Source organism: Girardinichthys multiradiatus, chromosome 12 (genome assembly GCF_021462225.1).
Source record: "Girardinichthys multiradiatus isolate DD_20200921_A chromosome 12, DD_fGirMul_XY1, whole genome shotgun sequence".
Lineage (NCBI taxonomy): Eukaryota > Metazoa > Chordata > Actinopteri > Cyprinodontiformes > Goodeidae > Girardinichthys > Girardinichthys multiradiatus.
Genome location: NC_061805.1, coordinates 44,535,900 through 44,550,358, shown reverse-complemented (window position 1 = coordinate 44,550,358; position 14,459 = coordinate 44,535,900). Strand labels below are relative to the sequence as shown.

Here is a 14,459-nt window from a genome sequence, read left to right as displayed (position 1 = left end):
GAACATTATTCAGTAGATATAAAACCACTGCACCAATAGGACTCCTCTGTGGTGTAATCAACAAAATGTTTCTGCAATAAATAAATAATTTTTAATCATTTTATTTATGTTTTGGTTCAACTCTGCATTTTAGGGCTGCAGTGAGCACTGCAGTATGTTGGGGTAACCACAAAAGCATAAACCAGCAATAAAAATTTAACGATGCTAAATAAAGATCTGCAGTGCATTGCAAAAGTATTTATAACCCTTGAATTTATTCACATTATAACCGTGAAATTTAGGTTATTTTATTGGTATCTAATGTCAAAAACCAACACAAATTACTCCAAAGTGGAAGCTAAAAGATTCATGGTAAGGTTACATTTTGAAAATTGTGGCATGCATTTGTATTCAGCCCCTTTTTAATCCGATACCACTATATCACTAAATTCAGAAGAGACGGCAAACATTTAAAAGAAGGTGCTTTGATCAGGTGAGACTAGAATGTATCATTTTGGCAGTCATGCAAAGAGGAATGTGTGGGAGGAAACTAACCCTGCACACCACCCTGTATACACCATCCCCAAGGTGAAACATAGGGTGGTAGCATCGCGCTGCAGGAATTCTTCTTTTCTCAGCAGGGAATTGGAAGCTAGTCAGAGTTGATAGAGGATGGATGGAGCTAAACACAGAACCATCCTGTAGGAAAGCCCATTTGAGGCTGCAAGACTTTATACCGGAGTGGGGGTTTACAATCTAACAGCACAATCACCCTAAAAATACAGCCAGAGCTACAATGGAATGGTTTTGATCAAAGCATTTTCATGTATGAGAATGGCCCAGTCAAAGTCAGGAACTTAATCCCAGTGAGAATCTGAGGCAAGACATGAAGATTGCTGTCCAGACCCCTCCCATCTAATCTGAGTGAGCTTGAGCAAAACGCTTGGTCGCTAAATTTACAAAGCCAGTAGACACACCCCAAAATACTTAATGAAAGGTGGTTTTGCATAGTGGTGGGAGGCTAAATGCAAAATTCATGCCACACCTTTTCTGAAACATTTTAAAAGCCATGGATCATTTCTGTTTTATTTTGCATTCATGCACTACTTAAAATGGCAATAAAATACATGGAAATTGGGTTGCCATCACTATTTTAATGCGATAACATTCTTTTTCAGCTCTGTGTAAGTGGAATCAAAAAATCAACTAAAGTTTCTAATAATCACAGCTAAAACTGCTCTTCTTAAAGTTAAAATTAGATTTTTTCCTCTGTACATCCTCCAGATCGAAGAGGAGCTGGGTTCCCTTCAGAAGGAGCGAACCGACCGGATTAAGCACCTGCTGGATCGCCAGGAGCGGGAGATTGACAGCTTCGACATGGAGAGCATGCGGCAGGGCTTTGGCAACCTGGGTACGTTAGACTTTCCCAAGGACGATTACAGATGAGGAGTCGTGCCGTCGTTAAGCCCCTCGACGTCCTTCTGCCTCAGAACATCCGTCCTCTCCTTTTACCTGACTTGGCCTGACAGTGCAGGTTTTTTCTGCTGCTGACACTCTCATCCGAACACATAGACGTATTAAGAAATAGCTCCAGATTCGGAGAGCCAGTGTGTTTTCATGGCCGGCCAAATGAAGTTGACGGCAGGTTTTAGACACCCAAAACCCATCTAAACTTCCTCCCCCTCCTTGCCTCTTGTGGTGTCACAAGATAACGGAAGAAGCTAGATAAATTCTTGTAGTTGTCACGTTTTTTGTAATGATAACGATAACATAGTCAGTGTTTCTTGTTCCCTGTGCAATGATGACACTTTTAGTGTGACCTAAAAGTGGAAATCAAGAGGAGGGAGAGAATAATGAGGGTAATTCCACAAGCGACATTGCTCTACAAAGATGCATATATGCAGAAGTGATTTCTTATCTAAAGCTGTGCAAAAAAAAACAAATCTTTTAAAGCGATAAATGAAACGACTGATCCTTCCGCAGCTCGTCGTCTTTGCTGCTTCTTTGAACATTTTTTGGGAATTATTCATCAGGACGTTTTTAGGACAAATTTTGAGTAATTTGATACTTTGAGAGATGATTATCATAATGTACATACAGGTGCACAGATCATACATGGTACTCCTTCAGGTGAATTGATTACTGAAGGTAGACTGGATTATGGTACTCTCTGTGTGTATCGTAGTGATTTTACTGCACTGGCAGCCAATGTGAAGTACAGAAAAATACATGTGACCTGTATAGTCCCAGCTAGTACAAAGGGCTTCAATGGGAGGCAGGGCGGTCTTGTACTTTGTGTATAGATGGATTTATGGAGAGCTTTTACTTATTTTCATATTGTATTTTAACTGTCACACCAATCCAAAAATAATTTTTAAAAACGCTTTTTCTTTTTTTCTTCTGGCCCCACTTTTACAGATAATATTTGAAGTCTTATCATTAATTAATGGAAATTTCTTTTTACTCCCCTTTTTGCTTTACATAATTCTCAAGCTGTGTATTTTCTTATAAACCAGACCAGTATGATGCTTTATTAATGCATGCACTTTATTTTTTTTCAGGTTTCAAGAAAGCATGAATTTGTCAGAGCTTTTAATTATATTTGTAAATAAAGTGCTCATCACACAAAGTAAAGACTTGTAAACTTTAATTCTTTTCAGCAGTGGAAATCAATTTTTGTAAATATCTTGTAACCACTAATAGGATCATGTTTTAAATGCAATTTTATTTCTTTTCTTATATTTTAGAATATTCCTCTGGAACGCCAATTTTAAAATGGAAAAAGGATTATTTACAGCATCAGTCACTGAATTGGTTGGATTTTTATTATTATTTTGTTTCAATTTAGCCATATTTTCAGTTTCATATTGTGAAACAAAGTAATTGGATCTACTATCCCAGTAAAGGTAGTTTGCAGATGTCTTGAAATTTAAGGAGAGTTCCTGTGATCTGGCATCTATTTTTATTAACTACTAACCCTAATGTGATATTAAAGAACTATGTATGTTTTTAGATTTCTGCTGATAAAAATCCACATATCAAACTGCAGGACTGGAAAAGCAAAGAACTAAGTAGTTTTTCTAGAGCAAATAAGAAAAGGTTCAGGAAAATGTATTCTACCTGCTTTAGTGATGGAGAGAATATAGGGTTGCAAATGTGTGGAACATGTCCTATAAACTTTCCATGAGATTTCAGGGGACTAACTGGAGGTTGGAAGTCATTTTACAAAGCTGTATAATTTCCAAATATAAATAGAAACTAGGGGTGCACAGATTGAAGTTTTCTAGCTGATTACAAATCTTTAAAACGCCTCACCTGCAAGTTCCGATTTTGGCAGATACTGATTTTCTTTATAACTCACAGTGTCAGGTGTCATAAGGTCACAACATCTTCAGTGTTCCAATCTTATGTTGTCAACAGTGGGTGATTTTCAGCCTTTTGTGGAGGTAGATGAGATCGGTGGATAAGATCGGTTTCATATGTAAGTATCGGCTCATCGTCAGTCATCCAAAATTAAAGAAATTATGGCCGATCGATTGGTGCACCCCCTAATAGACACATTATCTTTTTGTCATAGGCTGATATCTATCTGAAGCTGAACATTATTACCATGCATCAAATATATTTAATGTCATCAAAACTTCCCTTTCTTTTAGTCCATGGGCCTAAAGATGTGGATTCAGTAGTCTTGGATTTTAGAAATGTATCTGTGCACCAATGGAAGAATGCTGTTACATGTAGGGGGTGTGGCCTCAATGCCCTGGCAGGAATCGGTGTGCCATGGGCATGTGATTAAGGAATAGCAAACATATTAACAAGTATATGTGAATGATATCTGGTTGTCTCAGTCAAGCCTGTGCTAAAATATATTTTCCTGATTATATTTAAAGTTTTTGTTAAGGGCCAATATTCAGTATTTGAGATTAGTTCCTGTTAATTCCATGGAAAGGTTACCAACCTGGAAAATTCCACGTTGTCCTAGACTTAGATCTTTAAATTGTCATCATCTAATTTACCATATATTTCTTAGGACCTAACCAACAATCACAAAGAGGAGTTGTTGATGTTTGTTGATCTTTGTCTCATCAGAAACGTCTCAAACGATGAGCGCAGAGGAAAATATTTTTAAAACTGCCAGTGCAAGCTGAAGCAGACAGCAGAAAACTTAGTTTTCCAGTTAAGTTTAGAAATCAGTGGCATTTGTCAGTCCCATGCTGAAATGTTTACATCAACTATAGAAAAAGTCAATAAAAGGCTTATTAACAGTGAAAATCTGCTAATAACTATGCCAAAGAGGTTAGTTGTTCCAAGCATACTGACCTTTACTTTGAACAGAAGCTACTAAAGCAGAAGTGCAGCGGAGAATTTTCCATAAGAATGTGAAGTCAAGCACATGACGGTGAACCAGGAACAACCACTGGTGGTTTTACCTCTGAAGTCTGAACTATTATCTGGAAATGACATCCTATTGAAATGACCCTTGCTCTAGTTGTAAGTCAAAATGTATTGAGCTTTGGTAAATGCAGTGAGCAAGCTAGCTAGAATTAGCAAACCAAGTACGTAGTGTCTTACTTTGCAGTTGATATACGGTTTATTACTACAGCCATCAATGAATTTCAAATACGCAGCAGCCATATTAGATTTAGAGGTTAGTAACCCAAAAACGTTCCCATCTGAAACCGCATCCTTCAACCAAACGTGATGTCGGTGGATGGGAAGCTTTTTCTTTTTTATGAAAAATATAAAAAGTTGTTAAAATATTTTAACTAAATCATGTTAACTTGAAAAACCAAAGTATTTGCTGAGGTGGGACTTGTTCTAAAATGTCTGAGCGACACTGTTCTGGAAGATAATTTTCTGTATTTCTAGAGGATTTAAAAGTTGGCAGAATATGTCCTTTAGAAAAGGAAAACAACACTGATGTTTAAACAGTTTATTGCAGGGTAGAACAGGTTACTTTACTTTGAGAAAGTGTCATTCTTATAACAGCATGCATAAAAGTGAAAACATGAATAAACATGTTACAGTGGCACAAAACTTAACTTTTTTCTTAAATGACAGAACATTTCCAGTGGATGAGACCAGTGGGATTTTTCTGCTGCTAAACACACTTTCTTTGAGTCTTTGCCTCTTATTTTCCAGCCAGCTGCTTGTAAAGTTCAGGCACATAGTTGTCCCACTCAGCCTGGTAACAGGTACCTGCCACTGGGGCTCCCAGGTTGTACTTCTTTCTGAAAGTCTGGAGCTTGAACTTGCCGCGACCATCTCCAGAGCGGTTGGTGAGAACGGTCTCAGAGCAGGACAGGCTGCCCGGCTGCTCGTACACCAGCCACACATATCTGTGCAGACCTGAGAGAGAATAGTATTCAGTGCGGCTCAACTTCCTGCACATCTACAAAGATACAACAATCCACCTAAAAATGTAAGAAGAGCATTAATCAGGGAAGCAGCCAGAAGGTCCACGATAACTCTGAAGGAGCTTCAGAGATCAACTGCTCAGGTGGTTGAATCTGGCTGAGAAAACAATTTGTCATGTACTTTACCGTCAAAGTTCAGACCTAAAACCATTTGGTCTCCACGGACGCTGATAAGGTGTCATTTTCTTTCCTAAACAATTTTGCACAATTTTGCTGGTTTGGTACATAAAATCCCAATAACATATATTCAAGTTCTCAGTTATAACATGACACAATGTTCAAAGTTTTCCTCATCCAAATAGCAAAGCACTAAAACCAGTTCTGTTTGTTGTTTTGTACCATCCACCAGGCCCTTACTCTCAATTTTTAGATCAGTTTTCAGACCTTTTATCTGATTTAGTGTTAAATACAGATAAGGTTATTATAGTGGTGGATTTTAACATTCATGTTGACACTGAAAGTGATAGCCTAAATATAGCGTTTAATGCTATCTTAGACTCAATTGGCTTTGCTCAAAACATTAACAAACCTACCCACCTTTGTCTTCATTCTCTGGACCTTGTGCTGACATATGGCATTGAGTGTAAAGACATAACAATATTTTCTCATAACCCTGTCCTGTCTGACCATTTCTTAATAACCTTTGAATTTAATTTAACTGAGTACTCCACACCTGAAAGAAAATTTAATTATAGTAGATCATTATCAGGCGATGCTGTAACAACCTTTAAAGAATCTGTTCCACTTTTAATTTCCTCATTATCACCGAAAAGCACAATGGAGGGCAATACTTCTGTTTTTGCCCCTTCACAAATTGATTCTTTTGTTCATAGTGTTTCTTCATCATTGCGTGATGCATTAGACAATGCAGCCCCCTTGAAAAAGAAGGTAATCATTAATAGGAGGCTAGCTCCTTGGTTTAATTCAGAGCTGTGTACTTTAAAGCACAATGTTAGAAAATTGGAGACAAAATGGCACTCTACATACCTAGAGGGTTCCTACTTAATCTGGAAAAATAGCCTACTGTTGTATAAAAAGACACTTTGCCAAGCTAGAACAGCTTATTTCATTAATAGAAGAGAACAAGAATAATCCTAGATTTCTCTTTAGTACAGTTGCTAAACTTACACAGAATCATAGCTCTGTTGAGCCATCCATTCCCTTAGCTCTCAGCAGTCATGACTTTATGGGATTCTTCTTAAATAAAATTGATTCTATTAAAAAAAAATATTTGACATACTCCCGAAGATGATCACTTCATCCTCAGCAAGTGAGACAACATTGGAAATAACTGCAGAACCTGATTTGTGTTTGGACTGCTTTGATCCTGTGGAGCTTCCTCCAGTTATCAGAAATATTAGCTTCATCTAAACCTTCAACTTGTATGTTAGACCCAATCCCAACCAAATTATTTAAGGAAGTGTTCCCTCTGATTACCAGCCCCATTTTAGATATGATTAATCTATCCTTAGTAAATGCATATGTACCACAGGCTTTTAAGTTAGCTGTAATTAAACCTTTACTTAAGAAACCTTCGCTTGATCGAGATGACTTAATAAATTACAGACCTATATCCAATCTTCCATTCTTATCTAAAATTCTTGAGAAAATTGTTGCTAATCAAATGTGTGAGCATTTACACAGCAATGACCTGTTTGAAGAGTTTCAGTCAGGTTTCAGAGCTCATCATAGCACTGAAACAGCTCTGCTGAAAGTCACTAATGATATTCTTATGGCCTCAGATAATGGACTTGTGTCTGTTCTGGTTCTGTTAGATCTCAGTGCTGCATTTGATACAGTCGACCATAATATTCTCTTAGAAAGGCTGGAATATGCTGTAGGGATCGGGGGAACAGCGCTAGGCTGGTTTAAATCTTATATGTCTGACAGATTCCAGTTTGTTCATGTAAATGATAAATCATCTTTAAACTCCGGTGTTAATTGTGGAGTACCACAGGGTTCAGTACTTGGGCCAATTCTCTTTACTATATATATGCTTCCAATAGGTCAAATTATTAGGCAGCATGGGATCAATTTTCACTGTTACGCTGATGATACTCAGCTTTACTTATCCATAAATCCTAATGAGCCCAACCAGTTAGATAGACTACAAGCATGTCTTGAAGATATAAAAACTTGGATGACTTTAAATTTTCTGCTTCTAAATTCAGACAAGACAGAAGTTGTCGTCTTTGGACCGGAGTCTTTAAAAAAGAAACTCCTTAGTCAATCACTTAACCTGGATGGCATTAAATTGACCTCCGATAATAAAGTAAAAAACCTTGGTGTTATTTTTGACCAGGACATGTCATTTAAATCCCATATTAAACAGGTTTCTAGGATTTCCTTCTTTCACCTCCGGAACATTGCCAAAATTAGGAATATCCTATCCAGTAGGGACGCTGAAAAACTAGTCCATGCATTTGTTACTTCAAGGCTGGACTATTGTAATTCTTTACTATCAGGATGTCCACAAAATGCAGTTAAAAGCCTTCAGCTGATTCAAAATGCTGCAGCAAGAGTTCTGATGAAAATTAAAAAGAGAGATCATATTTCTGCTATTTTAGCTTCCCTTCATTGGCTCCCTGTTAAGTCCAGAATAGAATTTAAAATTCTTCTCCTCACATATAAAGCTCTTAATGATCTAGCTCCATCATACATCAGAGATCTGATTGTTCCATATGTTCCTAACAGAGCACTTCGTTCTCAGACTGCAGGTTTACTGGTGGTTCCTAGAGTCTCTAGAAGTAGAATGGGAGGCAGATCCTTTAGTTATCAAGCTTCTCTCCTGTGGAACCAGCTCTCAGTTTTAGTCCGTGAGGCAGACACCCTGTCTAATTTTAAGGCTAGGCTTAAAATGTTCCTTTTTGATAAAGCTTATAGTTAGAGTGGCTTAGGCTATCCTGAGCTATCTTCCTTATTTTTTACCTCCGTCTTCTTCCCTCCCTGTTGGTTGGAGTAAAGGGGAGTCAGGTTTAGCCTAAACCGACTCAGTTATGGTTGAGGTCCAAACACACCCTCCATTTCTGCTACCTGTATGACCCCTTCTCTTTTCCAATGGTCATAATCAGTCTGACAGAGAGAGGTATCCCAATCCTTGTGGTTTTTAGTATAACAATGACCATCAGTGGGACCCTTTGTGGGGTTCCTTGAGACGACATTGTTGTAAATAAGCGCCATTTAACAAAATAATCTGAACTGAAACTATCTGTGTAGTTATGCTGCTATCGGCTTAGGCTGCTGGAGGATATAATGACCACTTTCACCCTCTTCGCTACATTCTCACACTACTCTCCAATTTTGCATTATTTGCTGTTATTTCAGCTTTTAACTTTGTTCTCTCTCTTTTCTCTTCCTAGAAGCTACACCTGGCCTGGCTCTGTGTCTACCTGTGACACCTTTCTGGAGAGGGGCATCATCCAAGCTTCTGCTGGCAACAACTTAATGCTCACCCTCTACCGATGATCCACATAGTCCTGTCTTTCAGTGTTTAACCCTTTCTCTCTCCTAGACATGGTGATTGACTGAGCTTTTACTGTAACTAATTATATGTGCTCTTTTTCAGACTCTAACCTTGAAAACTGGCTCAGAGTTTATCTGTTCTTTCTTTCTAGATGAAACAACTAAAGGAGCTACATCCATTAACATTTACTTTTCCTTCCCATAGAAAGTACTCCTGGATCAGTGCTTCTTTGTTCTTTTTGTGTCTCTGCTCTGTTCTCTCAAACCCCCAGTCGGTCGTGGCAGATGGCCGCTCACACTGAGCCTGGTTCTGGTTCTGCTGGAGGTTTCTTCCTGTTAAAAGGGAGTTTTTCCTCTCCACTGTCGCTACATGCATGCTCAGTATGAGGGATAGCTGCAAAGTCAATGCCAGTGACTGTCCACTGTCTCTACATGCTCATCCAGGAGGAGGGAATGCTGCAAGTCACTGACTGGATGCAATCTGCTGGGTTTCCTTAGACAGAAAAACTTTTTATCCAATTTGAATAAATAACTGAATCTGACTGCACTGTTCAATGGCTAGGATTAATTGGAATGTATGTACCTGACTTTGTGAAGTGCCTTGAGACAACATGTGTTGTGAATTGGCGCTATATAAACAAAACTGAATTGAATTGAAAGGTTACGACTAATTTTCTTGACACCTTTTAACTAACTATAGTATTTGGTGAAACAGCAATCGCTGTTATGCCAAAATTCAGTAATTTCTTTACTTGCTTACCTGTGCCCTTGGGAGGACCTGAGCCAACATAGTCAGACATGACATAGCCAGAGGACACATCATTCCCCTTCATGTTGACCACCAAAAAGTGGTGCCACTCCCTTTAGGAAAAAAGTAAAAGAAAGTTCATTTGTTTAGGAAGCTCTGTTAACTCATGACTTGATTTTGATAGATAAATGCAAGACTGTGAGAGGCCAGAGTGGGAAAACCAAGGCAGGATAATGCACAACAAGTAGCGCCTTGGGAACTAGGTCCAAAACCCATTCCGTCTCACCTAAATTTGGGATCTTTCCTGCTGGGGGCATCTGGATCGGTCAGGGCCAAGGTGTACAGTTTACTGGGGTCACTTCCTTCCCACTCGATACAGGTGGGTCGACTCTGCACCTGTAGGTAATGTATTTATTTGCACAAAAAGGAGTGGTGTGTCTTCAAAGTATAATCTATTATTTCTAGTGTAAGAAATCATAGCTCCAAACGTGACATTTTCGTTGCTTAGTACTGTGTTTGCATTGTTCTATTTACTTCTATTTTTTTGTTTTGCCTTTACCTATGGAGTTAAATTTGTCTCAATATTATTCAATAAAAAAAAAAACTAATCTCAATCAAAAAATATTAAGTTGTGATCAAAACTTTCAGAGTTGTAACGATTTTTATTTTTTTTAAATGGAATATTTTATTTTGGGAAGAGAAAAAAAATTGTTTGATAAAACGTTTTTTGATTAAAATGACTCATTTTTTCTCACAAAGAGAAACGTTATTTGCAAAACATAAACTTTTATTTGCGCATGTCAAAAATCTTTGGTTACGAGTCTCGCTTTTTTGGTTTTGACGCTCTGTTTTTGGTTGAACTCAACGAATTGTGAGTTCTGGAAACATGAACATCCTGGGCGGGGCCTAAAGACGAACGCTGTAAGACGTTTCCCTATTGGTTAGCGCTGACTAAAGCAGCAGACTCTGATCCCCCCCATCTCTGAACTTCTGCTCGAACTGCAGGGCTTGCAGCGTCGCTTCAGTGAGGAGACATCAACTGTACAGAAGAAAACTGCGGTAAAGTGAGCCGACAGTCAGAAATACGCGGTGACGTCAGCCGACACCAGTTCTCTCTTAAAGATTAGCGTCGGGCATACAAGGCGCATTACGGTAATGGAGCAGAAAGGACGCAGATCCTGGCAACGGTTGAGAAAATAAGAGGAAAACAGAAAAGTAACCTACAGAACATTTATATTAATTACATTTTTACAACTTTCACATTCATGTTTTATGTAAAAGAATAATATTTTATATTTTACTGTACAGTTTTGGAGAAATATCTTATCAAAGTACCTCAAAATGCTCAACCATTATATGCATTTGTCCCACCTTCGGGAATTTATTTATCCAAAACCATGAGAGGTGACAACGCAATCTCTTCAGATTATATTAGAGGGTCATCTATATTATAACCAGAATTAGTATTTCATAATTTTACTGTAAAGGTTTGGAGAAATACACAACTACCCCAAGTGTAGTATAAAACAGAGTCCATGTCGGGCAGATGGCATCCCATAATCCTGTGTGTTGTCCTCACAACCCGTGATACTTCCTTCCTCTCCTGTGCAGTTCCCTCACTCCACTGTCATGCTGAGACACAGAGTGCCGTGGCCCTGTAGATATCTGTAAGCAGCTGAGGAGATGAAGAAGAGCTGTTGTTGTACCTTCTTCAACAGGCGAGGGGCGTTTCCGGTCCAGGAGAGGTCAGAGGAGATCTGGAAGCTGTTGCACTTTAAGCTGTCCAGACCACTTCCCACAGGACCTCATCGACCTCACCAAAAAGAAGCGTTTGTGGTACTTTGTTGGGGTAGTTGTGTATTTCTCCAGAAACCTACAGTGAAATTATGAAATACTAATTCTGGTTATAATATAGATGACCCTCTAATATAATCTGAAGAGATTGTGTTGTCACCTCTCATGGTTTTGGAGAAATAAATTCCTGAAAGTGGGACAAATGCATTTTGACAAGATATTTCTCCAAAACTGTACAGTAAAATATAAAATATTTATTCTTTTACATAAAACATGAATGTGAACGTTGTAAAAATGTAATTAATATAAATGTTCTGTAGGTTACTTTTCTGTTTTCCTCTTATTTTCTCAACCGTTGCCAGGATCGGGGTCCTTTCTGCTCCATTACCGTAAAGCACCTTGTATGCGCGACGCTAATCTTTAAGAGAGAGCTGGTGTCGGCTGACGTCACCGCGTATTTCTGATTGTCGGCTCACTTGACCGCAGTTTTCTTCTGTACAGTTGATGTCTCCTCACTGAAGCGACGATGCAAGCCCTGCAGTTCGAGCAGAAGTTCAGAGATGCGGGGGATCAGAGTCTGCTGCTTTAGTCAGCGCTAACCAATAGGGAAACGTCTTACAGCGTTCGTCTTTAGGCCCCGCCCAGGATGTTCATGTTTCCAGAACTCAAAATTCGTTGAGTTCAACCAAAAACAGAGAGCGTCAAAACCAAAAAAGCGAGCGAGAATCGTAACCAAAGATTTTTGACATGCGCAAATAAAAGTTTATGTTTTGCAAATAACTTTTTTCTCTTTGCGAGAAAAAACTCTGAAAGTTTTGATCACAACTTAATATTTTTTGATTGAATATTATTTTTTTTATTGAGATTAGTTTTCTGTTTGATTGAATAATATTGAGACAAATTTAACTCCATATTAGACGAGCTATTGAAAAAGCTTGTAAAAGTTACTGTGACGTCCATTGGGGGCGCTATTGAACATATTTTCCATCTACACGCATGACGAACGCATTTTGTCACTCAATTTATTGTTGCCAAACAACCACACACACTGATGCAAAAAATGTCTAATATTGTTTAAGGTAAAATCCTGTGTAGAAACTGGCCTCAGCCTGTTGTTTGATACAGCTCGATTGGCCGTTAGCCTGACCTTATGTTGCTTACTAACCTGCGTTGGAGTGAGCACTTTTCCGAGCTCGTCTATCTCCACAGAGCCGTATTTAACCGTCAGAGGTTTTCCAGGTTTTTCCTCCACCTCCTGCAAGGCGAGAGGCCCGGACCACTGGTTCAGATCCACGGCCATTGACCCGTTATGTGCTGTTTTCAGGCCGTGCTGACTGGACCGCTGCTGCAAGCGCACAGAAACTGCCAGGAGTGCTGCATTCACGTACCTCCAGAAATCCCGGGTACTATGATAGGTTAAGACTCATTTAAAGGTAAAAATAGAATTATTTTAAAAAGATAATTTAATATTTTGGGTTTGACGTAACTGTTTCAAAATTCAATAAATTTTCATGATTAAATCTATGACAATAAAATATGACAATACAAACTGTTATCCCTCGTCTTTAAACAGCAGTCATGGGGAAAAAAATAAAGCTGAGTATTTCTTTTTTGTTGTTATAAATCAAATGAAATTAACTAAAAAACGATTGGAATATCTTATGCATGGTAAGAGGTACTGTATTTTCCTTGTAATGTCTAAGCATTTGAACTACTAAATCAGCACGAGCCACAGGAGGACGCAATTGGCTCGTTTGCAACAGGGAATTTGATTCGTTAAACTGAACATCAATCAGATCGCCTGCCCTGACTTTGTCCCGCCTCCATCCCGCATGCTCCATTGACACACTTTCTGTTTTCAGATTCAGGCGCCCTTAATCTGAGTCTGAGGCCTGACGAGGACAATTGTTTTGTTGGCTTTATGAACAAGTCAAGTCAATACAAATGCATCTACACAGAGAGACACCTAGAAAGAAAATGTGTGACCAATCAAGCTAACATGCATGTTTTCGGGTTGTGGGAGGAAACCAGAGTACCCGTGTGCACAGAGAGAGCATGCAAGGCAGACCTCCTCGCTCCGAGGCAACAGTGCAGAAGTATTTGATCATCTCTAATTTAAATTCTTATTATATATTTTTAGCCTGGTCAAATATCAACAGGGTTGTTCTGAACAAAGAATAAAGATTTGTTAAAACACAGTTTGAAATTTATGAAACCATTATTCTGTTTGTGAAAATACAAAGGTTTCGATGCCTTATTTGCTACTGGACCACATTTGATTGAGACAAGTTTGAAAGCCACAATATATACTGGTCCTTCTCAAAATATTAGCATATTGTGATAAAGTTCATTATTTTCCATAATGTCATGATGAAAATTTAACATTCATATATTTTAGATTCATTGCACACTAACTGAAATATTTCAGGTCTTTTATTGTCTTAATATGGATGATTTTAGCATACAGCTCATGAAAACCCAAAATTCCTATCTCACAAAATTAGCATATCATTAAAAGGGTCTCTAAACGAGCTATGAACCTAATCATCTGAATCAACGAGTTAACTCTAAACACCTGCAAAAGATTCCTGAGGCCTTTAAAACTCCCAGCCTGGTTCATCACTCAAAACCCCAATCATGGGTAAGACTGCCGACCTGACTGCTGTCCAGAAGGCCACTATTGACACCCTCAAGCAAGAGGGTAAGACACAGAAATAAATTTCTGTACGAATAGGCTGTTCCCAGAGTGCTGTATCAAGGCACCTCAGTGGGAAGTCTGTGGGAAGGAAAAAGTGTGGCAGAAAACGCTGCACAACGAGAAGAGGTGACCGGACCCTGAAGAAGATTGTGGAGAAGGGCCGATTCCAGACCTTGGGGGACCTGCGGAAGCAGTGGACTGAGTCTGGAGTAGAAACATCCAGAGCCACCATGCACAGGCGTGTGCAGGAAATGGGCTACAGGTGCCGCATTCCCCAGACCTGGGCTACAGAGAAGCAGCACTGGACTGTTGCTCAGTGGTCCAAAGTACTTTTTTCGGATGAAAGCAAATTCTGCATGTC

General features: G+C 38.9%; 2 protein-coding genes and 1 long non-coding RNA gene across 8 annotated transcripts in view; 2 read left to right on the top strand and 1 right to left on the bottom strand.

The window, feature by feature from the left end:
• Nucleotides 1–2,613, top strand: part of taok3a (TAO kinase 3a) — a 78,375-nt gene extending 75,762 nt beyond the window's left edge. For all 6 annotated transcript variants that reach the window (XM_047381710.1, XM_047381705.1, XM_047381707.1 and 3 more), the window contains one exon: nucleotides 1,264–2,613. In XM_047381710.1, the coding sequence (XP_047237666.1) occupies nucleotides 1,264–1,425 (162 nt within the window). In that variant the 3' untranslated portion in view covers nucleotides 1,426–2,613. The remainder of the gene's footprint in view (nucleotides 1–1,263) is intronic.
• A 2,284-nt stretch (nucleotides 2,614–4,897) lies between these two features.
• Nucleotides 4,898–12,786, bottom strand: pebp1 (phosphatidylethanolamine binding protein 1). Its single transcript, XM_047381945.1, has 4 exons — nucleotides 12,566–12,786; nucleotides 9,893–10,002; nucleotides 9,619–9,719; nucleotides 4,898–5,328 (listed from the first exon to the last, which is right to left on the bottom strand). The coding sequence occupies exons 1-4, from the start codon at nucleotides 12,698–12,700 to the stop codon at nucleotides 5,111–5,113; spliced, it is 564 nt and encodes a 187-aa protein (XP_047237901.1). The 5' UTR covers nucleotides 12,701–12,786; the 3' UTR covers nucleotides 4,898–5,110.
• LOC124878128 lies at nucleotides 12,717–13,617 on the top strand. The gene is made up of 2 exons (XR_007040664.1): nucleotides 12,717–12,833; nucleotides 13,263–13,617. It is a non-coding gene; the product is annotated as an uncharacterized LOC124878128 (long non-coding RNA).
• Nucleotides 13,618–14,459: the final 842 nt, after the last annotated feature.